The 24292-nt window shown below is 45.4% G+C and overlaps 1 protein-coding gene across 7 annotated transcripts; it reads left to right on the top strand.

Moving 5' to 3' along the window:
- Positions 1–1054: 1054 nt before the first annotated feature.
- dpy19l3 (dpy-19 like C-mannosyltransferase 3) lies at positions 1055–24036 on the top strand. Of its 7 annotated transcripts, XR_011993827.1 has the most exons (21): positions 1055–1200; positions 2569–2691; positions 4125–4252; positions 6761–6851; positions 7525–7646; positions 8641–8786; positions 9045–9168; positions 9353–9487; positions 9670–9801; positions 10876–10977; positions 11132–11205; positions 11670–11828; positions 12209–12316; positions 12820–12931; positions 14419–14475; positions 15804–15886; positions 19578–19710; positions 20278–20462; positions 20632–20708; positions 21069–21227; positions 23439–23579. XR_011993827.1 is itself a non-coding variant. In XM_072718201.1 (19 exons), the coding sequence occupies exons 1-19, from the start codon at positions 1104–1106 to the stop codon at positions 23634–23636; spliced, it is 2283 nt and encodes a 760-aa protein (XP_072574302.1). In that variant the 5' UTR covers positions 1055–1103; the 3' UTR covers positions 23637–24036. The 7 variants fall into 7 exon arrangements, 6 of the variants coding, with proteins under 6 accessions (XP_072574302.1, XP_072574304.1, XP_072574306.1 ...); XM_072718201.1 differs by lacking the exons at positions 20278–20462; positions 20632–20708 and having other exon boundaries at positions 23439–24036; XM_072718203.1 differs by lacking the exons at positions 21069–21227; positions 23439–23579 and having other exon boundaries at positions 20278–20385; positions 20472–20698.
- Positions 24037–24292: the final 256 nt, after the last annotated feature.

The following is a 24292-nucleotide window of genomic DNA, read 5'->3' as shown; positions in this document are numbered from 1 at the left end:
ACACCCCTGCTGCAACGACTTTTTGACTGTTTTGTAACGCTGACAGAGGAAAGAGACCCACATCTGTTAGTGTGAATTCTTGCTATGGTAAGCTATATGGAGGTACGAATTCAAACGAGGCACCAGTGAAGCAGAACAGGTGTGCAGGATTTTAATGACTGTTTATATCTGAAAACTTATACCTTCAGGTTATCGAACTTTCCGAATTGTTTGATTCCTGACATCAGGCTTAAAGCATGAATCAAGGTTAGAAAACTTAATTCCAAACAAGATGTGCATGGGTACATGTTCAAATTATTTATCAAGATCGAAAGAAATAGGTGATAATTCACACCTGAGCACTCGAAAGACACTGCCTTAAAAACTGTTTTTATTTGGATTTCATATTAATCAGGTTTAAGGAACCACGTAACACTTAATGCATACTGATTGTTCATTAAATTATTATAAATGTGTTCATTTTCTTAACATTCCAAAAATTCACGTTGGCACCAAAATATTTGAATCTGTCTGCCACCAACAGATGGACAACTCGGCTAACAGCTTTTATTGGATCTAAAATAGATTAATAAATTTAAGTCATTCGTGTGAATGAATTAACTGTATATTTTGACAAATTTGGAAAGAGTGGTTTGGTCTTCCTTGGAGAATACTGGAAAAGCACTGACTGACTTAGGGAGTAGGAACATAATAATTTTTGCATTTAGTGGAAAGTAGACGAATCAAATCAATATTGGTGTGATACACGTCTCAAAGCTTGAAATATTTCTTTGATTTTTAGAAAACGGCGTTATATTGAAACTCATCCCTCCACTACGGTGACCAGAGACACATTTGTTGAATGCTGGCATCCACTGAGAGAAATGCACAAACTCACATTTATCAGTTTTCTCTGCTCTAAGTGTTTATATGTCACCACACTGTTTAATCATGACCGCACTAATGTCACTGGGCTGTTTGCTGGGTTGAATTGCCATATTTGTGTAGTCCCGACGATACAAAAATAAGTACTGTATATTCCCTGACTGACTTCAAAGACAAGACAAAAGGTTTTCTTAAAAAAAAAAAAAAATCTCCCCATCGACCATGTGGAGAGACGACATATGAAAACAGGCAGCGCTCCAAAGCAGCCCCGCTTTCTCGGTGTCCGTGCGAGAGGAAGCGGCGTCCGGCAGCGGTCTGCGCATTCAGCCACGGGGGGTGAGTTGTTAGAAAGCCGGAGGTGTCACCTTTTTAGCTTAAAAGCCCCGTAAAGGTGCAAGACGAGCGCCGCGAGCCTGCTTTGGAAATGACCGAGATTAGCGGGTGATCCGATCTGCGATCTGCTGACACCGGAGCTGCGGCGCTGGTAGGAAACACCGCTGCGATGCGGGCCTTTAAATGAATGGAGATGGACGCGATTGACCGTTATCCTGCACCCATAAACCAAGTTACCCGCCACGTCTCCGTGCATGCTGGCCCTTTTATGCGTTTTCCGTATGTTTTCGTCGCCCGCGAGTGGAAACATTCCCCTCCCCGCTGCCGTGATTTATTTTATTTTATTTTTTAAAACGGACAACCACAATATGGACAAGCCTCATTTTAAAATATAGGGCGATGAGACGTACGTTGTTCATCGGGATGCAAGTATGCAAACCGACTGCATTAAATGCAGATAAATCCGTGGATAACGAGGGTTAACACACACGCATTTATCCCTCGAATGATATGTCCGGATGATCTTTTAAAACTCAGCGGGATGGAGATCGCCGAATACGGGATAAGATGCCCCAAGCTCAAAGTGCGCCTCCGTCTACTGTAATATTACATTTTCTCATCCGATCCCAGTTGCAGTATACGTAACTGAAAGTTAGCGGTGAATGGAATGTGTGGGTGGATTTGTCAGGGGACTGTTAATATATTATTAGTACATGCTATTAATAACCATTCTTTATAATAAGTGGATGTAGTGTTGTTAATAGCAGTTAAAGAAGACAAATGCAAGGCCCATGTATTTTATAGTTATTTTCAACATCAAAATTTAACTGTTGTTTTTTAATTCCCTCGAGAAACGGCTATTTGCATTGAAATACACACTGGATGTTATACACAGGTAATTAAATAGTCAGCCAAACAGGAATCTTAGACTCAGACTTTTGGCTAAAATGCACAAACTTTTTATGAGTTAAAAAGTGAACTTGTTAAATTCAACCGAGTGCATAGCAAGTTGGCTGTATTAAATTTCAAACAACTATTCAGAAGATACAAGAGCCAAACTGGCTGTTACAACCAGGAGACAATGAACCATTTCTGTCTTTCATACGTGTTTCTGCTCTGTTTTCAGTAAGTAGTAACGTGGGAGTTAAAATCACACTATAACATTCTGTTTCCAACTTGAAATAACGTGAATTAAAGGTTATACTCAACAGATGAGATTGTGAAACTGACTTTCTTGAACAGAATCTGAAAATATAGAGCTATGCTGATAGATCCATATTCAGCCCCCATAAATGCTGTCTGGTATTTCTTGATATGGGTTAGGCCTTAACTTCAGTGTGCATGAGTGACGCTCGCTGTCCCGTTGGCCAGGGACTATCCGATGTGGTGGAATGTCAACCCTGAGGCAGAGAAAGGACGTAAAGCGGAAGGATTTAGGTCAGGAGCGGCAAATTCCAGACTCGCGTGAGGACCATGCGAAGAGGACCCAAACCAGTGAGTAAGGCATGCGGTGAATCTCTGTATGCCAACTTCACCATACTTGTGTTTTGCCGAAAACCAGTTCCAATACTAATATCAGTAGTACAGAGAATGGTAAAAATCCCCGGATGCTGGTCTTGCTCCAGCCCAAATATCAAGGACACATCGGTTGCATCATCGCCGAATGAGACCAATCCCATGATTCATTGCGCCCCAAGTGTGTTCATTCAAGGCAAGTTAGCAAGACCGGTCTTGTCAAGACCACAAGTATGATCTTTGCGTGCTTGGTATTGAGATTCACCCATGGTCAGGTGCTGTTTGTTTTTAATATTGCTGATCAGTTTAGATAGAGAACACACACTTCCACTGTGGCTTTGGGCGAGTTAGGCTGAGTACAGTTTACTATATAAATACAGGAAAGTACTTTCATGTGTTGCTGATAGCTACTCGATCAGCAGGTCCTTGTAGTACAGTTTGACTGGTCACTAAGGATTGTGTTCCTTTCGTTACATCATACCAGCATGTACTGAAAAGGTCTGTTATCCCACTACCATCTTATACATGATAGACCGTGATGAATTCTAATTTGTCAAGTTCTGACCCCTATTCTTAATCTATTCCAATAATCTTAAACCCAAAAGTCATATCTCTCTTTCATGGGGGATTTTCCCCCCAGTGCAAGTTGTCAATCTGAAAATATTTTGTTTGTACATTCTGTATCCTGAACATTTTGTGTATGTACAGCTATTTTACTTTTTAAATTTGTTGTGGTAAGACTGAGTAATGGGCCAGAATAGGTTGTTTTTGATATCGCCATTTTTCAGATGATAATGCATTTTCCCGTATTCAGATTTTTTTTAAATAGCTGTTTTGTCTGACAGCATTCGGGCGCTGCGCCGTGACATCATTTTGCTTTGCGGCGGGTAATCATTTTGAATAGCCAGGCCCGCGGATTGCTGTACCCTGCAATCAGTGCTCAGCTCCACATTCCTGCTTGTAATTGAAAAATCAAACAATTCCTGGCCGGTTCCTGCTTGTTTGGCCAAAAAATAAAATAAACTAAAAACAGCATAATGCTGGCAATACCCCCGCTTTTTCCTGTCATACGCCATGCAGGGGACGGGGCTCTGGATATGTCCCATTTCATTGCGATCACTGGCTTTGTGTGATAGACTTGTTGCCGGTGGTGACAGGGCCCCTGTGGTTAAGGGCTAAAATGACACTTTTACATCATTGGCTTCAGCAGCCTGTCAAAGTGTATCATTAAGCCAGTGACAGAATAATACAATCCTGAATAATGTGGCGAATGTAACGGTAAGTGGAAAAACTTGCATAGACATCAAGTTGTCCTTCAAAATGTAAGATCCAGATTGTTAGAAGTTTAACTTTTCCTTGCTCTTTCTTGGTGTGTGTTTTTCTGCTTCCTGTCCCATGTGTTTTCTCCATAGGCTTCCAGACATGGTGGACTGGGATCTGGGTCGTGTTTGGGGCCGTGCTGGGAGTATCCCTCGGCCTCCTGAATTGCACATATATGGCCACGTTACATGAAAACGATCTCTGGTTCTCCAACATCAAGGTAAGTTCCCAGTCATGCACAAGGCCAATAGTTGAAATTTCCTCCCCCTCCTCACAGTCCAGATCAATCTTCACAGTCTAATGTCTAAGGCAGCATTTACCCCCCATGAAGGATTGAGATTTTTCTCACCATGCAGTCTTGGTGAGATTAAGTTCTCCAGATTGTGCTGTTGTACTGTGTGCACAGTGCCTCCCGACTCTGATGTGGGACACGGAGCCTTCCGGAACACGGGCTGCTCTGTGTTTGCGTTTAATGGGGCGAATGGAGGCAAACGGTTTATGGATGTGTGGCTTGTAAATTTATTGCGGTTTCTGTTGGACTTCTTCAGAAGAACTCTTGCTCCAGACCATTGAGAGCTGTTTTCCATATGCTGTGGAGATTTTAAACGAAAGGGAAGCTTTTTTTTAAAACAGCGAATGAGCTGTTATAAGACGTTGCAGGAACTGTTATACATTTGCCTCCAAATCTATTATGTTCTGTTTAGATTTTGGTCTATGGTGGAATGCATTATGGGAAATGGTTACTTAATGAGTAATTCTGGAGTACACTGATAATTTCACATATGGCTGCTATAGTAATGTCTTAGCACTTTTAAAATGAGCAAGTTTTACAATGGATTAAAAACAAACTTCACAAAGTACACAAAAAAATCAAGAAGCTGTTAGAACCACATAAATGTACTTTGTTGTTATATTTAGCGTGGAAGAAACCGTTTATCTAGCCAGCAGGAAGAGCATCTCGGTTTTGTTCTTGCTGATCTCTTTATTCCCACGCTTATCAGACGTGACGGGAATGCGGGAGGGTTCTGCCAGAGTACCACCTGAGCCTGCGTCGGCCTGGCACTGTGATCTGGAGCCGCGGCGGCGTGGTGTTCCCCCACTTGCATTGTGGCTTCTCCTGGAAATGAGCTTCACAGGCGGCGTTGGGTCAGCTGCATGCTCCTAGTGATGTGGCTTCTGCAAAGCATAGTTGCATGGAGGCTGTATCCTGTCTTGCTTTCATGAGGAAAACAAATGATGAGGCAGCTGACCTTGCTGGTGATGGATAGTGTAGCTTTTTTTAATGCAGCGTTAGAATCTTCTGTGACTGTACATTGTCCATGGTAGACTTAGGGTTTGCTTATATGCTTTATCATAAGAAAAACAGCATTACGTTCCTCTCCATTTTGGAGCACTGTCAACCGTAATGGTTCTTGTGTGAATTGCTTTGAATTGGGCTGATTGCAGGTTTGCTGGTTGTCGTTGTTGCATGAATAACTGGGTAACTGTGCACCTGCCCTCCCTCACCTCCAAATCCCGAAAGGTCGCTGCGGAGCTGGAAGCAGCTGTTGCCAGGCTTTGTAAATTCATTGTGCATGAAATAACTGCAGTGACAGTTACAGCGCCTTCCGGAGTTATGCCGGGCTTGAAGCAGCTCGCGTTTTAAATATATCAGCGGTTTGAAAAACGATCTCAACATTTTCCGAACAATGTTCCATGTACATTCTTTTTTACGACTGAGGTCACAAGTGGCAGAGTGTATCCTCCTTCCCCAACTGTGTTATGGGATCAGTCGGCTCTGTAGTGTCGAGCTGAGCAGAAGTCCAGCGCTGCTCGCATTTGATTCCCAGCTTTTAAAATATTACTTGATAAGCTCTTTTTCTGGGACTGGAAGTGGTGATGGGGATCTGCAGCTTGCAAGTGGACAGGCTCACTTTTTTAACGAGGAGCGATGGGTGACTCCGGGTCTTGGGAAAGGAGTTAGCGGGGTGTTTTGGGGGCAAGCTGCCGCCAGTTACTGATTTACACCACTTCCTAATGAGGCACCTGGTACGAGGCAGCAGGAATGAATCACAGCGGCTGAGGAAGGGAGGTCTGATCGAACGGCGGCATGGATGTCCGAAGACGAGGGAAGTGCAAGCTGGGCGATGCTCCAGGAACTTTCCATGATAAGGGATCTTTGGAAAGGTCTGTTGCCACGGGGAGCTTAGAGGACTGTAGAAGCCAGAAGTCAAGGGCCCCGTTTTGCTGGTGGGCTGTTGACGTGACGTTGGGGATCCTGTTTGCTGTTTTGCTGGGCGCCTCCCACTCTTTCTGTGTCTTTTCTATACACGAGAACTTGCTGTGGTTCTCTCACCTGAAGGTAAGTGGTGACCCAGTGAGAACGCCGCCTTGCTCCGACATCCTGCTCCCAAAACTGGGCTGTTGTTTCGCTCCTCCTGGCCCTGATGGACCCTCTATCAGCCAGGATTGAGCCTCAGGAACACAGCTGTTCAGTGCATTAATACTTCTGTCCGAGGCGGGGGTCCCAAGAGAGATGCTACGTGGTTTATGGTTAGCAGTGTCACATTTAGACCGGCATTTTGAAGACGAGTGCATTCTTGTGTCCATTTGTTTTTCGTTAAATAATCATCCAGGTTTGTCTGTGGTGCTCCTTGCCTGAGGCTGCCATATGGTTCCTGTTTGAGGTGCATGTCTAACCCCCTTGCTCACGTGCCACATCTCTTCCCGCTGCCTCCCCGCGTTTCAGGAAGTTGAGCGTGAAATCTCCTTCCGAACCGAATGCGGCCTGTACTACTCCTACTACAAACAGATGATCCAGGCCTCCTCCATCGAGCAAGGTACGGACACCTAGCACCGCAGGCTTGTTTGCGCTTCCAGGATTTGTTGGCTGCTGCAGGGGTCGCTCAGTAGACTTTCTCAGAAGACCGACCCATGAACACCATGGTGAGGTCCCGGCTGTTTCCTTGCTTTCCATAAAGTGGTAATTAGGAAAATGGTTTCCCCTTGTTCTTATCCTGCAGGCTGTTCTGTTTTATAGCAGAACATCTGGGTAATGGAGGTTCTGATACAAACAGGCGATTGGTCAGGTTGTTTTTTTTTTTTTTTTGTCTACAGTCTGGTTCTCTTTATCGGTTATGTAATAGTAGGTCTGTTGTAAAAATAGCCATTGCGTCATCCTGTGAGGGAACAAAGTGGAACTTTATAAGTGGACAGTAATGAGCTCAGGGTTTTCGCTGGGGCTGTCCACCTCCAGCTATGTGGGCCCTTGCACAGGAAACGCAGTAAGGATCTCTGGCTAAATCAAATCTTGCGTTGGTACTGGTTGGAGGACATGGTGAAACATTGTTACTTTGATCCATTCATCTAACATTGACCTGATGCAACAGGTGCGTTGAACATGGCCTTTGTATAGTTTCATGAACATAATTCAGTAATTATTTGGAAAAAAAACATGCGGAATAAAGTAGACGTTGTTGTGAGTGACTAACCTGTGCTGGTTCTCATTGTCAGGGCTGTTAGAACTCATCTACGATAACAAGACTGAGTCCAGGAGGACCATAAACGTCTTACAGCGGATGAACATATACCAGGAGGTGTTCCTGAGCATCCTCTACAGGCTTCTGCCAGTCCAGGTACGACAGAAGCCCTTTTAAGGAACAGCCTTTGAAGTCCAAACTGGCTGACAGTTCTGTGACAGTCGCTCTGACTTTTATGTGTTCAAGGGAGTCACCTTATTAGCACAGGGGTTTGCGTCGTCTCTGAGCCGGGGAACTCCCAGATGGAAACGGGCCAGAACTGGGGGCCGCTACCGCCAATGCCTGATCGCATAACATAGCAGACGCTTTCATCTATAGTGACACACCTTTTTGAGAAAGCAGGGGCAGACGGGCCCTAGAGCCGGGGTGTCATCCTACCTGATGAGTTACTGTCTGCCTGAGATCAGTGGCCTGTACTACGAAGCGGGGTTACTGGCTTATTGGGGTAACTTGTTGGATTTAAGGTACCACAGTTTAAATGGACTTCATATTCATTCACGTACATTTTGCCTAGACTACCTTAAATCCGACAAGTAAGCCGGTAACCCCGCTTCGTAGGTGTGGTTCCTCACAGACCAGGAAGGATACAAAACCTGCTGGATTCCAGCACTCCAGGATCGGGATTGCCTACCCCTGCCCTAAAGCAATTGGCCGCTCCCAGTGTTGTACATTAGTACCTAAGGACCAGGTGAGGGTTCCTTTAAATATTTAATATTTTTGCGCTCTGATTCAGGAAAGGCTCCCCTTTTAGAACGTCTTCTTTTCTGGCATTGTGTGAAATGCCGGAATTTCGACATCTGCAAACCCCCTGCAGGTGCGCTACCGAGCCCCAGGGTGTCACAGAACCATGGCTGGAAACGCCACGGTTAGAGGATCCATCTGATGGATCAGCAGTATGTTCCATATGCGTGCAAGTCCAGCATCCTAATATAAGACGCTCCTGAAAAGCTGAGTACAGGAGCTGCTCGGATAGTTTTCTCACATCCTGAATAACATGGCAATGCGCAGATAAATGTATATTTTTATTGTGTATGAGACCCTGTCCCTGCAGTCTGCCCTATAGCGTTATCTCTGTTTCTGTGTGTTGCAGGAATACTTAGAGCCGATATATTTCTACATCTACACCGTCTTCTCCCTGCAAGCTCTCTACGTCACTTCGCTCTATGCCACCAGCTGGTTCCTGAGTGACTCTTGGCTGGCCGGTGCTCTCACTGCATCGTGGTACATCCTCAACAGGTAGGCAGCGTCATCCTGCCGGCCGTTCGCCACCCCCTAGGGCCCCTGAGGTCTGGTAACCACAAAAAGTCACTACACTGATGCAGTATGTTCTGCTAACCATCTAGCTACAATCTTAGGACTCTGCTCGGTGGCTATTTTTTTTTCATTTTTGTAACATCTGTGGAGGGGGAGAGAAGGGACTCTTTCACTGGAGTCCAGGAAACCATGAACCTGCCACTGGCCATTGCGTGTGTTGACCTCTCCGGCCGCCTGCAGGATAGACACCACGCGTGTGGAGTTCACCATCTCACTGAGGGAGAACTGGTCTCTGCCCTTCTTCGCACTGCAAGTGGCCTCCATCACGTATTACCTGAGACCCCAGCTGAAGCCACTTCAGCAGGTAAGCACTCAATAGCGCTCTCATGATGCTCAGACATGGTAACTGATGTCCTCCGCTGTCCGCTCTGTATGGTCTCTGTGTAATCAGTGCTGCTGGAGCACTATCTGTGTGTGATGTCACGCTAACCTCAGTCGACCGCTGTGTACTAAGCCTTCTCGCTGCTGGCTCTCCCTTCCCCGCACAGAGAGCCGTGCTTCTGCTGGTCTTCCTCTCCACGCTCTGGTTCTCCCTCACCTGGCAGTTCAACCAGTTCATCCTGCTTGTCCAAGCTCTCGGACTCTTTGTCCTCGACTGCCTCGACCTCATCTCTCCCGACAAGGTAACGGGGCTCCTCATTTACTTCTTGTTTACTCCCAGTTTACTCCGTGTTTACTCCTCACTTTTTGGACCGCTGTCATGGTCACAATGCTGTTATGAAGGTTCAGCAGTAAGGGAGGTGAAGGTGATGTTTTCCACTGAGATGCTGATGGGGGCCTTTGCTGGGTTGTGTCTGTCCTATAGGTGGCGCGCCTGTACGTGGTCCAGTTGAGCAGCCTTCTGGTGGTGTGGCTCCTGCAGTTCTGCAACCCCATGCTGTTGGGCTCCCTGGCTGTCAGCTTCCTCGTCTCCACGCTCCTGGTCAAGCGCTTCCAGGTGAAGAAGCCGGGCTCTGAGGCCGCCTCTCAGAGCGGTCGCTTTGCTTCCGTTTGCGATTGAATTAAACTTCCCTCAGGTGAACACAGTTGCACTCATTATTTTAGGCTTATCTGTGAGCCCCAAGTGAGGAACTTAACCCGAACAGCCTCAAAATATCCATTTGTGCAAATTAGATTAAATTGTAAATTCTAAGCTATATGAAAATGCTTTGGATAAAAGAATCTGCTGCACAAATGGACTGTCAGCTGCAGTGTTGCTGGGATCATTTGATATTTGACATTTTCTATTGTGTATATATATAATATTTTTTAACAGCCGGTAGAGCTGAATGGTCTAATTAATCAAGCCTGCTGCCGCTTTTAGCTTTCCCTTCAAAGATTTTGCCAGGACCTTACAGAAGCAAGTGATTAACTTTAAAAGAAAACATTTTCAATGGTAATAACATTTTGATGCTACACGAGCACCAGCTGCAGGTGTGTCGCTTCTGGAACCCGGAACCCCATTCGAAAAGTGACTTCAGGGACCGCCCCCCCCCCCCCCCCCCCTCTAGTGTAGTTATTGCTTGTGGCCAACAGGGGCCCTCAAACCTGGGGGGAGCCAAATCAAGTGTATGGTAATCACCACCGCAGCCAGCACTGTGCATTATTATTATTATTATTGTTAATGTTATTATTGTTGTTGTTATTATTGTTATGATTATTACTATTATTCATTGTCATCTTCATACCTGTTACCAAGCAAAGCCCATTTACCCAGAGCCAGTCACATGGCTTGCAGGTTTGCATGTTGGCCGAGCGATGAATGTGTGTTTTCTGAAATCGCAGGATAAGTATGTTGCAAAAAAACAAAAACAAAGTGATGAGCAAATGAGGTGTGGGAAAGGGGTTTAACTGCAGCCTGCCTAAATCCAGTTGCTATCCCCCTGTGATAACCCCCCCCCCCCCCCTTTGTGGGCTTCTGACCCTCCTTTCACATAGTGCCCCTTAAAAGAATCCCCGCGGCCGTGCCCGGAACTGCCTCGCTTTCGTCTGCCAACCCCCACAGTCGTTTGTTTGCTCACTTCGCTTTCAGGCGGGCTTAAAGCGCGGAGGTCCGCTCTCGCGGCTGGCCAGGCTGGTTCTCGGCGGTCTCCTGGTGCTGGCCCTAACCTTCACCATTAATTTTTTAACAAAGGTGAGTCACTCCTCTTATCTCGGCCAGAAGCCTCTGCCTTCCGTGACAGAGCCTGTTCCATCGCCCATATGTAATATTTATATGCAGTTTCTGAAAAAGCCTTCTGTAGAGATATGGAACAGTTCAGTGACACGCATCACTTGTCCTTTCCCAGAAATCCCTGCAGCTCCGATCCGATGAACATATTTATAAGTTTGTAAAGGCAAAATTCGGCTTGGGGTCAACAAGGTAAGTTGATTTAAAATGCCTTTGTGGTTTTTTTTTTTTGATATTGGTTCTACACCAGCAGTATTTTATTAAATTTACCTCCCTGACCTCCGTTATGTTCCTCACCTGAAGTTCTGCAGTAGAAGATCCAGTAGTATAAAAAGATATAAAAGCATGAGCCCTTTGAGTAAAGAGCTGCCAGACCTGTGTGACTAAACAAACAGGAGAAGCCTGAAGCGATTGCGTAGCAGCTTTTGGGATATTGATCTATAGTCACAAAGGATGCAAACAGTTGAAGGCAGCTTTACGAGGCAATATCCTTCAGCAGCAGGAGAGGCGGAAAATCCAGCACAAGAATAGAAAAGATTGATCGCCTGAGTTTTTCTGAGTTTGGAAACCGCAGTAACTTTTTCTAATTTTGTCCCTGTGAGGATTCCGTAGCCCGCGTGGTGCCCCCCATGTGACCCCATCCCCTTGCTTTGTAGAGACTTTGATGCCAAGCTGTACCTGTGTGAGGAGGCCTTCGGCCTGTTGCCTCTGGACACGTTTGACCGTTTGGCTGGGACACTGGTGCTCTACCCCTACCTGTGCGCCACCAGCGTCCTCCTGGCTGTCCTGCTGTTCATCGCCCTGAGGAATCTCATGTACGCTCCCCTGCCCTGTTGCCCCTGTTCTCCTGCTTTAATTTTGTTAACCATTCCTCTAACGAGCCCTAGACTTAGATGGAAACCGGAGCCTCACAGAAAGTCATGTGACATTCCTCAAAGTTAGTGTACCGGCTAATGATCAGTTAGAGCTTAAGGACCAGGTATAATTACATTTAATTAGCTCTGTAAATTGTGGGTATTTAGACGATCCCTCTAGTGTTTTGCTTACATCTTAATCAGATTCTCTGTCCCTGGGGTCCTGATACTAAAAAGGTACTGAATTCTGGACCACATTAGGGAAACGGATGAGGTCAGGAGATTATACCCTTAGGTTTTCCGAGCCTACCCTCACCCCCCCCCCCATTCTTGTGTTTCAGAGGTTCTCAGAGCGAAGCGGACCAGCACACGCTGGGCTTGCGTCCGGACGTGGCGTACAACTTGCTGCACACGGTCCTCTTTGGCCTCCTGGCCTATAGCACCATGAGGTGAGCTCCAGCTTCTTAGGTAGATGTCTGCCCTGCGGGAGGGGTCTAGCCAGGGGTGTCTATAGGCCTGTGAATTAAGACAATTTCTCCCTCAGTCTGATATTACATGCTGAGCGTGGTGAGTGGCTCAGTGGCTTGGGACTCTGTGATCAGAAGGTCGCCAGTTTAAATCCCAGGGTTGGTAAAGTGATTTCACCATTGAGCCCTTGAGTGAGGCACTTAACCCAAAATTGCTCCAGGGACTGGCTGACACTGCTTTCTCAATATATGTCGCTTTGGATAAAAATGTCTGCTAAATTAATAAATGGTGTCACTGACAATGCTGAATTCTGCTGACATTTTTCTCGGGGCTTGTTAGCCAAAAGTCCAGGTCAGGTTAGGGGCCCCAGCTATCTTGCCACTTCGCTAGGGGGCGAAGGAGCAGCAGTGATGCAGCGCGATGCGTTTCATATGTTTTTTGCCAGCTCTGATTAATACGCCTGCTGTTTGGCGCGTTCCTGCAGGATGAAGTATTTGTGGACTGGTCACATGTGCGCCTTCGCTGCTTACGGCCTGTGCGGGCGGGAGCTGTGGGATATCTGCCTGAGGACACTTTGCTGCCACACCCCAGCCAAGGTGAGGCGCTGTTTTGCAGGGCAATTAACTATCTGGCTGTGTGGGCAAACCTTCTCCGCTGTGGCCCTGATAAAGGTGAACTGAAACAGCATTAGTAATGCTTGTGTGCTGTCCTCTGCTGCTTTTGTATGAAAGAAAGGAAATAATGTAAACAAACCTACCGCCTTTCTGCTTGCAAATTTTCATGGAAACACTTTGAACCGATAATGAACTGAATTTAGAGCCCTTGCCGTAACTGCAAAAGGGAACCAGCTTTATTCTATCTTTGCTTTGAACAGTCTGTTCTCCCATTTATTCTACCTCTTTCAGCATAAAAACAACAAAATATATGCATACCCAATTAAACGTACCTACGGCTTTTCGTTACCCTTACAACCATCTGGTAAAATTTGAGCTTTAATCAGCCAGAGGTGGCAAAGCATTCTAATATGCTGTAATGTATGTTGAGAATCCCCGAGTTGCCACTAGGGGGAGTTAGTGACAAACCCAACCCAACTCAGTCATACGTTAGATTAATAAGAGTTGGATAGGGAACCCTGCTGAATAACCTGTAATTCATTATTTACGAAGTGGTTCTTGACTTTCATATCTCACTCCTACATTGAGTATTAATAAGAGAAGATGAGGCAAACTTATTGGTAAATTGAGCTTTTTGATTAATAGACCGATAAATGACTGTAAAATAATATTATGGCAAAACTGTCACCTTCAGAAGAAGGAGAAATTAAAATAATAAAATCAATCATCAAGCCTGTTAAACAAGAGTTTCTAATAAAACAGTTCTTTCCTGACAGATTTTTGTTTTATTGAGCATCCATCCATTCATCCATCCATCTACACCCCTTATTCTGTTCAGGGTTCCTGTATCTGCCCTTCATCATTTCATATATGCAATACAGTAGAAGATTAGACGAGTTTATACACCATATAAACATAGTATTATTTGCGCATTAATTTTTGGTTTTTAATCCGTTTTCACATCCTAATCCCTTTTTTGTTACTTCTAAATGGTTCAGTCATGTGTGCCGGCGTGTGTGTATATACTGTCGGCAGCAGCCATGAAAGATGTTTTTTAATTATTGTAATTTCTTGTGCCATAAGGGAAAGATATTCCAAGTTAAAATGGCCGCGTAACAAGATGCCTGCTGATTCAGGTCTCGGCAGGTTGAAGCCATTGTGCCGTGAGCCTAAAATCATTCTTGTTGTTTTCTTTTTCCGCTATAAATGCATGATAATGGTGAATATTATCATGCAGATGTAATGCTTTGAAAGTTTTGAAAGGCAGCTCGGCTCTGCAAACTCCCGTGTAATTAATGTGAAATCTCATACAAAGAGCAGGTGGTGAAAAGCCTTTCTGTCTATTTTTAATCTGTCGGGAAAGGCTGGTCTTTAAGTTTAAGCATTTCGGTTTTGACGCGCTGACCTGCAGTTTGTCGTGTGTCTTGTTTCTCTGTTGGCTTTATTTTGGTCTCGTGTTTCCTTTTCAGTTAAGGCTCATCCGGTACGCTGCTCCCGTCTCCGTGCTGATCTTCCTTTACTTTAAGGTAAGAGGACATCCCCCCCCCACCCCTTTTCTAAAACCCAACAATAATAATAAGTGAAAAATCAGTGCTGGTATTTATCAGAAAACTGTTTTGTCAAGTCATTTTTTTATATAGCACTTTTAACAGCAATCCTTGCTGACCAAAGTAATTTACATAGATCATAAGATCACAGCATGATATCAAGGCATGAGGCCGACATAAAACACAGACACACGATCTGCCCTTTGATACATTTAAGTCTCATCAAATGCTATTGAAAACAGATGAGTTTTAAGTGTAGATTTCATGAGTAAAACTGAAGAAGAGCACCTCATGTGCAGTGGTAAGTTATTCCAAAGCTTTGGTGGTACTACTGCAAATGGACGTCACCCTTTAATTTCAGCCAGGACCTTGGCGTGGACTAAAGGCGCTGGTCAGAGAACCTCGGTGATCTCGATGTAGTATGTGGGCATAGCAAATCGACGATGTAAGGAGGAGCTAACCCATGTCAGGCTTTAAAAACAAATAATAAAATCTTAAATTGAATCCTGTATGAACTGATAGTCAATGGAAGGAGGCCCAGACTGGAGCTAGATGGTCCCTCTTCTTTGCAGCAGTTAAAAACCGCGCATCAGCATTTTGGACTAACTGTGGCTGGGCTAAGCATGATTGTCTGGCCCCATTTGTACAGAGAATTACAGTAATCTAAAGGAAATGTACAATGCATAAAAGATGCACAATTGTCTTGATGAGAAAGGTGTGGCTTAATTTTTTTAATTGTCCTGAGCTAGAGAAAAACTCCTGTTAACCACAGCATTTATTTCCTTATTAAACTTAAGGTCAGAGTCGAGAATGATACCAAGATTTTTGGCATTAGGCCTAACATATGGAGACCAGATTTCCCATAATGCTTTTAGTCAGTTTTTTTTTTGGGGGGGGGGGGGATGAAATGCCTTGAGATTTACTGTCATGTAGTTTAGTTAATTTAGAATCATCCAACCTTTGATATCATCCAAGTCATCGTGAAGCCTATGTTTTTTCAGAAGAGGTTGGATAATAGCATGTTTAAAACATGAAGGAACTCTGCTAGGTACCAGTGAGTAATTAATAATAGATATTTTATCCAAGAAATACACGAAAAACCTACTGACTCTTGATAAATTTTGTCCACCAAGCATTTTCTCCACCAGGCATTCGTTAGGTACCAAAACCTGAAGAATCATCAGACAGGATGTACCTGGGAAATCATTTGTATACTTTTTTGATTTTAAGAATAGAGGACTTGAAGAAAAATGGACTGACTTGCAGACTTGAGCAATTTTGTCCATTTTTGTATTCCATGTCCAAAGTTCTGGCCCAAAGTGACGGAGGAACTTTCAGAACTGAGGGAGTTCTACGACCCCGACACTGTGGAGCTGATGACCTGGATCAGGTAATGACCAGCCAGGTTCTGTAATGAGACGTCCGCTGTTGAGTCTGTGCTGAAACGAAAGGGACCTTTCCACACCCATTGACAGGTAATAAAGCAGCAGGATTCTCAATCCTGCGGAGGGTAGAGACGCCCGAGGTAACAGCTTGGCATTTTTACGGTTGCGTACGCCAGCCTGGTGTCCCGTCTCTCAGATGGGATTTCCTAGGGCCAGAAGCTCCTAGAACCTTTCCCAGAGTAAATCCATTTAGTGAGACAAAGTATCATCCACCTGCAAATGTTTCCTCACGTAGGAGCTAAGTGAGCATCATGTTCAGTGATCCCACATCTGTCCTTGTTTTTGCACGCATGACTTAAGCCCACTGTGCAATGCAGAGGAAGGCATTTTGGTTTCAGTAAACTGTCCCACAAAAACACAGAGGTCAGGCTAATGTGCATCTCTTCATTACCGCTCTTTCGCACATTTGCCTTCAGATTTCAGGGCTCAGACATCGTCTTGCACAGTGCGTGCTATATAATTAATCGCCCGTCTTTTCCTCCATGATTAATGCAGCCAGCAGTACTCTCCAGTACCGAAAGGCCAAATTATTCTTATATTGCTGTATAATACGTCTTTTGTGCCGAGAACATGAGGAAAGCTGGAGGCAGTCGGCTGTAACTTCTGTTTAATGCGTCAAACAGAGGTCTGGGATCACAGTGTCGCTGGGATTATTGTCACTTAGGCGCCCTAATCACCTCCGTTTAATGCTTCTCCCTCTGGCTAAGCGAACAGCATCTCATCCAGCCAGCGTGAGATTTCTAATTGCCACGGACACCGCTGTGTTGTCGGGTATCGTAACATGTTAAGTATCTTCATCGTTTTACGTGAGTCTGCTAAACGGCAGAGCTCGAAGACGGTGAGAGAGGGCAATTGCATGACAAGAGGCTCTTCCACCCTCCCCCCAATCCCCGCTCCCCTCTGGGTCACTCAACAAATCCCCTCCCCTCACGGTGTCCCCCCACCCCCACTGACACCTACCTTGCTAAGATGCAGAGTAATGTCCGAGTTGAGGATCTCTTATTGTGTTGGGTAGGAGCTGAGCCGCTCCCCTTGCAGGAGCCCCGTCGGAGTGCACACTCATTCTCATGCCTGTCGGCGTGTGTCTGCCTCCGTGGGGCACCCCCACTCGAATATTAATGCCGGTAATCAGTTTTTATAATGCCACTAGGGCAGGAGGGCGACACACTATGACATTTACATAACGGAATATAAATCCGAAATTAAATGTAAATCAGCCATTTTTCTGGAGTATCCCACCTGGATATTCAGTAATTATCCGTGTTCGGTCACCGTGAGGGGCCGCCCGCCCAGAGAAGCTGCCACGCAAAGGTCAGAGGTCAAACCATCACTCTGTCATGCACGACCAGCCTGCTGATTGGCTCACTGGCCAGTTAATGGATATTATAAATTGCTGCCACTTTGTTAATGAGATGCCATGATGAATCATCTCTGACCCACCCACCCTCCCCCTGGTTCTACTGAGCAGGTTCTAAGAGGAACGATGATGTCTGAGAACTGTTGGCAGTGAAATGGGTCTTTCTGATACTTTGGTTTCTCTTGATATTCAATACTAATAAACTGCTTACAGTAGCTTGTAGATCTTTGCTGTGCTTAAGGCTGTGTAACCAATTCAGGTCAATTTAACATACAGATGCCATGGAATAAAGTGAAACATTATCAGGCATATACAGTAACGTCTAACAGTCACTGTATTGTCATCAAATAGTGCATTTGTAATAAGTGTGTTTTTTTTTTTGTAAAATGTATAGATTAGTGTTGTTAGTCTGGACTTGATCATACTGTTTTGCCCTTAGTGTAGTGCACTGATGTAGAAGTTTTGCCTGACATGATAATTATATTTTGTCTAATATTAAAATACAAATATTTCCTGTACTGTTAGAGTTGCGTGCATATGTTCTGTGTTTATTATCGGAGAAACAGGAAAAAACAAGAGCATGTGAAAGACAGATAAATAATACATTTATTGTAAACTCCCTATGAGTTGTTGGCCCCGTTTTGAGGCCCCTGGGCTTCAGGCAGTGAACCTAAACTGCTATCTGAAGGTGTGAAAACAGAGCCTTGACTCTCACTGTACAGAAAACACTACGGGTCATAAACAAAAACCTACTGGTAAACTGTGACACTACAGACTGCATGACTGGCAATTTTCCTAACACTCCTAACAATATCAGCATAACACCTGCTCTGCTAACTTTCTATACTGAGCAAAGCAGTGCTGTGTCCGAGTCCGAGTCCGAGCCAAGACCATATCTTTAACAAGCCGAGTCTGAGTCAAGATCAAGTCCGAGGGCGGTGAGTCCGAGTCCAGTTCTAGACCATGAATTTGAATTTAAAACTAGAAATGAAGTCTGAACATACTGTATACCTCAATTTTTACATTAAAATAATTTATTTAAAATGTCCACCAACTTAATTTATTTCTTAGTTGAAAATAATTTCTTATTTTCAAAACAGAAAGGTAACAGAAACACACCTCCACTGCATCCTGTGGTAATTATTAATTTCATTGTAACATGACTCTACCCTGTGAAACACATTTAAAATTTCTTCTGGAAGCAGACATGGTGAGGATGAGAGTTACCTACGCGGGTGGGGGCACAATGATGGAGAACACTGAAGCTAATATAAGATATCGGGGGTGGGGAGGAGCAGCACTGCAGTTGCATACAGGCTGCAGACATAAGATTTTCGGAGTCACAAGTGTTCGAGTCCCAGTTAAAGCTGCAGTACAAATTCATCTGAGTGAGTGACAAGGCTGGTAGCGATTAACAAGGGACCAGAAATAGCATGAGTCAGATCCCCCGTCTCACTCCCCAGGGCAACATCTTTGAATTAAAGCAGCCAGTCGTGACCTAGGACTGGCAGGACACCCCCAACACAAGAAGCAATGACGTTGAGGGCTCGGTGCCGGGCCCCGAATCGCCCCTCACTCTGTAGCGTTTGTCGTGCTCCGCTAGACCCATGAAAGTTCCATTTTTGTGCCCAGAGACGTCCTTTCATTCTGCCGCGCTGGTCCTTTATTGCTAGATAAGGAGTCCTTGAGCGTTCCGCGAGCAGGTTTCAGACATTGGACTTCGTTTAAACTTTCCTTTATGGGTGGGTGAAAAAAGTGAAAGTCTGAAAGTCACAAGTGTGTGAGGGAAGGGGAACGGGATCCCCATATGCATTCAGAACGGAGATGAAAGGCCACTTAAAACACCAAGTACAGCCCGTGTTGGACTCGCTAGTAAACCTGAGTCCGGCAGAGTGAACGATTTCTCCTAATATTGAAATTCAAGGTCGTGTAGCCGGAGATGCAGAAGGACGATTTCAATTATTTATTTCCTCAGCAGATGTATCCATAAAATGCAGCGGGTTTCTAATTACATGATTCCGCCTGGGTCTTACGCAGCCGCTAAGGTTGGGGTCAGCTGAGCAACGTTTTTCTCGGAGATGCAACATCTGCTCCGCTGTTGTTCAGAAGCTGCAGACTTTTTTTATTTATTTTTTTTTGCTGCGGATCTGAGTTTCTAGGCCATCTGCCGGCCTCTGTGTAAGTTCAGGCGGTGCGGATGTGCAGCTTCCTGTATTATTTATGTGCCGGCCATCCGGCGAGTGTGAGACTGATGCAGCTTCTCTATCACCTCCTCCCAGCTCCAAGACCCCCGCGGGGGCTGTGTTTGCCGGCAGCATGCAGCTCCTGGCTGGCATCAAGCTCTGTACTGGGAGGAGCCTGACCAACCACCCGCACTATGAGGACCAAGCGCTGCGGGAGAGGACACGGGAGGTAGGCCACGCTCCACCCTTCCAAGCCGGGCTCAGGTCCAGGGGTCTCCGCAGGCAGGCGCTGGTCACTTAAAATTATTATATTTATATATTTATTCAATCTATTATATTTATTCCACCCTTTATGCTGCTGTTTTCTTATTTATTGTTTACTTACAATGTATGTAAACCGTGTGTCCAGTTGCCCTGTTTTTGCACTGTCCTGTGTGTTACACTTTAAGCCGTGTGACAGTCCTCCCCCTGTCACTCGCTGTCTGTGTGTCACACCGTGGTCCTGGGGAGTGGCATTTCGTGCCACTGTACACCTGTATGGTATCACAATACAACCCACTTGACTGAACTTACTGTATGTCGAGGTGAAATCCACCTTTATCCACTCTGAGGGCCCAGCAGCTCACTAAAGCACATATTTGGGGACTTTTAAAGGTAAACAGCAGCAGTATTTCCATCGGAAAGTCGGTGTGTGATTAGTGTACGGCAGTGAGGGGGATGATTTCTGTATGCGTGTGCGGAGAAATGGAGATGTACGTAGAAGCACTGGAAGCATGAATGTAATCTGGCACCACAGGAGAAACAGAGCAGTACAAATAGAGGAGAAAGTGTAGCGTCGGGGAGAATGGAAAGTGACATGACAGGAAGTGAGACTTCATCATATCATCTGCTGTATCTCAGCAAGGTGGGAAGTGGTACCTTGAAATATCTCAATAAAGCAGAAAGTGAGACCTGCTCCATCATATCATCTGCTGTATCTTGGTAAGGCAGGAAGTGAGACCTTCGCATATCTCAATAAAGCAGAAAGTGAGACCTGCTCCATCATATCATCTGCTGTATCTTGGTAAGGCAGGAAGTGAGACCTTCGCATATCTCAATAAAGCAGAAAGTGAGACCTGCTCCATCCTATCATCTGCTGTATCTTGGTAAGGCAGGAAGTGAGACCTTCGCATATCTCAATAAAGCAGAAAGTGAGACCTGCTCCATCATATCATCTGCTGTATCTTGGTAAGGCAGGAAGTGAGACCTTCGCATATCTCAATAAGGCAGAAAGTGGGACCTTCTTAATCACATTCCTCCTGAACCTCCACACCTCCTACTCACAGAAGCATGAGCCCCATCACCCAGGAACAAGTGAAATCCTGGCAGTTTCATTCATTCACTGCACAACCCACTGCGCAATACGATTTATTTCTATCTACTGTATTTACTATGGAATTCCATGTAATACTTTATCTGACATTCTTTGTGCTGTCACTGTTTGTTGTCATTTATTATTTATTGTTACTCTCCATTGATGTCTGAATTCTCAGCTGGGGGAGACATTCATCCAGTCATGTGACATGATGTAATGACATCCTTCTCCAGGTATACCAGATCTATGCCCGGCAGTCGCCTGGGGCTGTGTACCGGACGCTGCAGGCAGTGGGAGCTGACTATGTGGTCCTGGAGGACAGCATCTGCTACGAGCGTCGGCACGGGCGCGGCTGCCGTCTACGTGACCTCCTGGATGTGGCCAATGGGCACGTGAGTATCCACCCAGGAGTCCTGTGTGCGTTTACACCAAGACCGGGAAGAACTTTCTGCCAAGACAGAGAAGTAAATGTCTTGGAATCTCTGCGAGAATGTGTCTAAGCAAGAGTGAGAGAGAGAAAACTGAGATAAACATGAAATGATGCTTTGATTTGCCATTTGTATGAGTATAGGTACATTGGAATGCTTCTTCTCAGATGTTCCATCGTGGTCTCCTTGGTTTATACACACACACACACACGCACGCTCAGGTGAGAGTGAAGCTTGGGATCTGAGCACAGGGTCAGCCAGCGTGTAGCTTTTTGGGACGTTTACAGTAGGGCCTCGTTCACCTGCATCAACCTGCTGACCCCAGGATTCAAACCAGCAACCTTCTCATCTCGGGCCCTGAGTCCTAAACCATCTGCCAGTAATGTGGATGAAAGTGTCTAAATTCACACATTAACTGTGTGTGTGTGTATGTGTGTGAGTGTGTGTGTTTGTTTGTTTGTTAGGAAGTCTTTCAGGGACAGGGTGGATTAAGCTGGGCCAGGGGACCTGCATGCACAAATGCCCTCAAACCATCTTTCCTGGCTCTGAGGAGGTGTCATTGTGACTGTGGAGGGGGCCCACACTTACTCCCTGAGATTTACAATACATTAGGTACTTGGACTAAGGCCATCTTGGTCTCTAAGCCAAGGAAACATGTGACAGATGTCCCAAAAACGCACAAATGACAACGGCTCTGCTTTCAGATTGCTGACACTACATGCTACTGGATGTGTGCCCTCCGAAACGGAGATGATATTGCACTTGCTCTCTAAAGACTCGTTTTAGAGACGGTCATGCTTTTTGAGCAGGAGAATATATAAGTGGAGCAAGACAGAATATTCATCCATCTTCTGTGCGCTTATCCTGTTCTGGGGCACGGGGGGTCTGGAGCCTATCCCAGGCAGCGTAGGGCGCAAGGCTGGGACGGTGTTTAGCTCAGTGGGTTAGCAGTCTGTGCCTCTGTGCAGAAGGTTGTGGGTTTAAATTCTGTGGCCAGCAGAGTAATCGTATCACGTATGGAGGTTTAATAAAGGCCCTATACTGGAGATACTCCCAGAGCACAGGGTGCTGGCTAAACCTGCTCCCTGACCCCAAACTTTCCTCACTTTGGACAAAAGTATCTGCTAAATATATAAAAATGTCAAAACAATCACAGTAAGTCAGAACATCCCTCTGAAAAATTTCGGTCCATTTCAGTGCAGCGCAGTTTAATAGTCACTGCCGGTGACACATGACATCTGCCTGATGAAAGTGATCCCGATGACATCACAAACAAACACACCTACCTTATGGGTTTCTGCTGTGGGCGGCCGATGCAGAAAGTACAGGAGGCTGTTGTGGGGGGGCAGGCGGCTGTTGCGGACTCCCTGTGCCCCATGCAGGTTAGCCATGCCCATGATATGGGCACATTGCCCCCCAATTAGAATTAGAGATTGTCATTGTTGACACACCACAGCACACAACAATGAAATGTGTCCTCTGCATTTAACCCATATGTGACATAGCAGGGGGCAGCTAATTCAGCGCCCGGGGAGCAGTGCTTGGGTGCAGTACCTTGCTCAGCGTACCTCAGTGGTGTCTTGCTGGTTGGGGATTCATACCTGCAATCTTTTAATTACGAGTGCACTTCCCTAACCATTAAGCCACCACTGCCCAGTCAGCTGTGTCAAAGACAGAGTAAAGAGTGTAGATACAGTGCCACTGTACATTCATTACACACCTCTGGAAGTTCTGGGACAAATTTTTATAGATCAGAAACAATCTGAACATCAAGGGAATAGTACAGTAATGAAATCACTACAGACCCGGCTTTATATATTCTCAAAAAATGGCTTTTATCCTGCCCAAAAACGGTTAGTCTTCAGCTTATCACTTTTATTTCATAATCATCAGTGTTATTTCAATTTATTGTTTCAATTCAGTTAATCTTACATAGCACTTTTTACAACACAGCTGCCGTAAAGCACTTAACAGGAGTGTGGCCATACTTGTATTAGTACATCGATAATACACAGTTCATGGTACAGGGATAAAAGGGAAGGGAAAATCCTGTTTACAAGCAGTATGATTAAAATGAAAAATGAGGTTGAAGTGAAGCTGGAGGTCTGAGCACAGGGTCAGCCGTCTATGCACCATCCGTGCAGCTGTCCCAACATCTGCATGCGTGCTCCTCAGATCATGGACGACGCTGGTGAGAATGAGCCCGACCTTATACAGGCACCTCATCCCCGCTTCTGCGTGGCCATCAAAGCTGACGACCCAGCCTACACCAAGCTCTTCAAGCGTGTCTTCCAGAACAAGACATTCCATGTGTACAAGTTGCGGAAGAGGAAGCCTCGATCGGTGGGCGGCAGCACCGGTGCCGATGTGTAAGCGGACCAGGCCGGCACCGTGACACTGTGCCGGCTCGCTCCCCTCCTCTCCGCATTCCTCATGCCCACAGAAACGGCGGGGATGACTCACTGGCCAACACGCCCGCGGCATAGCTGTGGAAATCGATTAAGGGTGGTGAACTGGGGGCTGCGTGATTACTCCTCCATTCACCCTCATTCTCAGAACTCTAAAAAAAAAAAAGCCCTGATATTCTGACAATGATTGGAACTCTCCACGGAAATTACTGGTGCAGTCCATCTCATCAAAGAGATGGTGCTGGGGGCTGCCTCTCTGAATCTCCCCGTGTAATGAATACTTTATTAGTGACACCTATCAATTGCTTTCCACTCTTGTCGTTTGAAGTTTGTTTATTGAAATAAAATACTGGATTTGATTGAAACGCTACAGCCATTTTGCTTTTGTATTACAGAGGAATTTTGGGCAAATGGTTACAAAACATCTTGGTGATGTTAACCCCTTACCAGAGGGCTGACTTCAGGTTTCACCGCAGAAGCACAGAATCTGTCACTGGAGATGTTTTCCAGTCCTAGTGCTTATAGTGTAAGGGAAGCATATTGCATCTGCAGGGGAGCAACAAAGCTAGAATTCAATGAAATGAAAAAGCATAGTAAACCAAGAAGATAGATCTGTAATTC

Source organism: Paramormyrops kingsleyae, chromosome 11 (genome assembly GCF_048594095.1).
Source record: "Paramormyrops kingsleyae isolate MSU_618 chromosome 11, PKINGS_0.4, whole genome shotgun sequence".
Taxonomy (NCBI): Eukaryota; Metazoa; Chordata; class Actinopteri; order Osteoglossiformes; family Mormyridae; genus Paramormyrops; species Paramormyrops kingsleyae.
The sequence above is the reverse complement of the archived record's forward strand: the minus strand, read 5'-3'. Positions and strand labels throughout refer to the sequence as shown.

Excerpts from the sequence above, each read along its gene's own strand:
- dpy19l3 (XM_072718201.1), top strand. The coding sequence starts at position 1,104 with ATGAAAACAGGCAGCGCTCCAAAGCAGCCCCGCTTTCTCGGTGTCCGT. Across the intron at positions 6,852-7,524 it reads GGCCTCCTCCATCGAGCAAG|GGCTGTTAGAACTCATCTAC; the intron begins GTACGGACACCT and ends TCTCATTGTCAG. Across the intron at positions 12,932-14,418 it reads GCTGCCACACCCCAGCCAAG|TTAAGGCTCATCCGGTACGC; the intron begins GTGAGGCGCTGT and ends TTTCCTTTTCAG.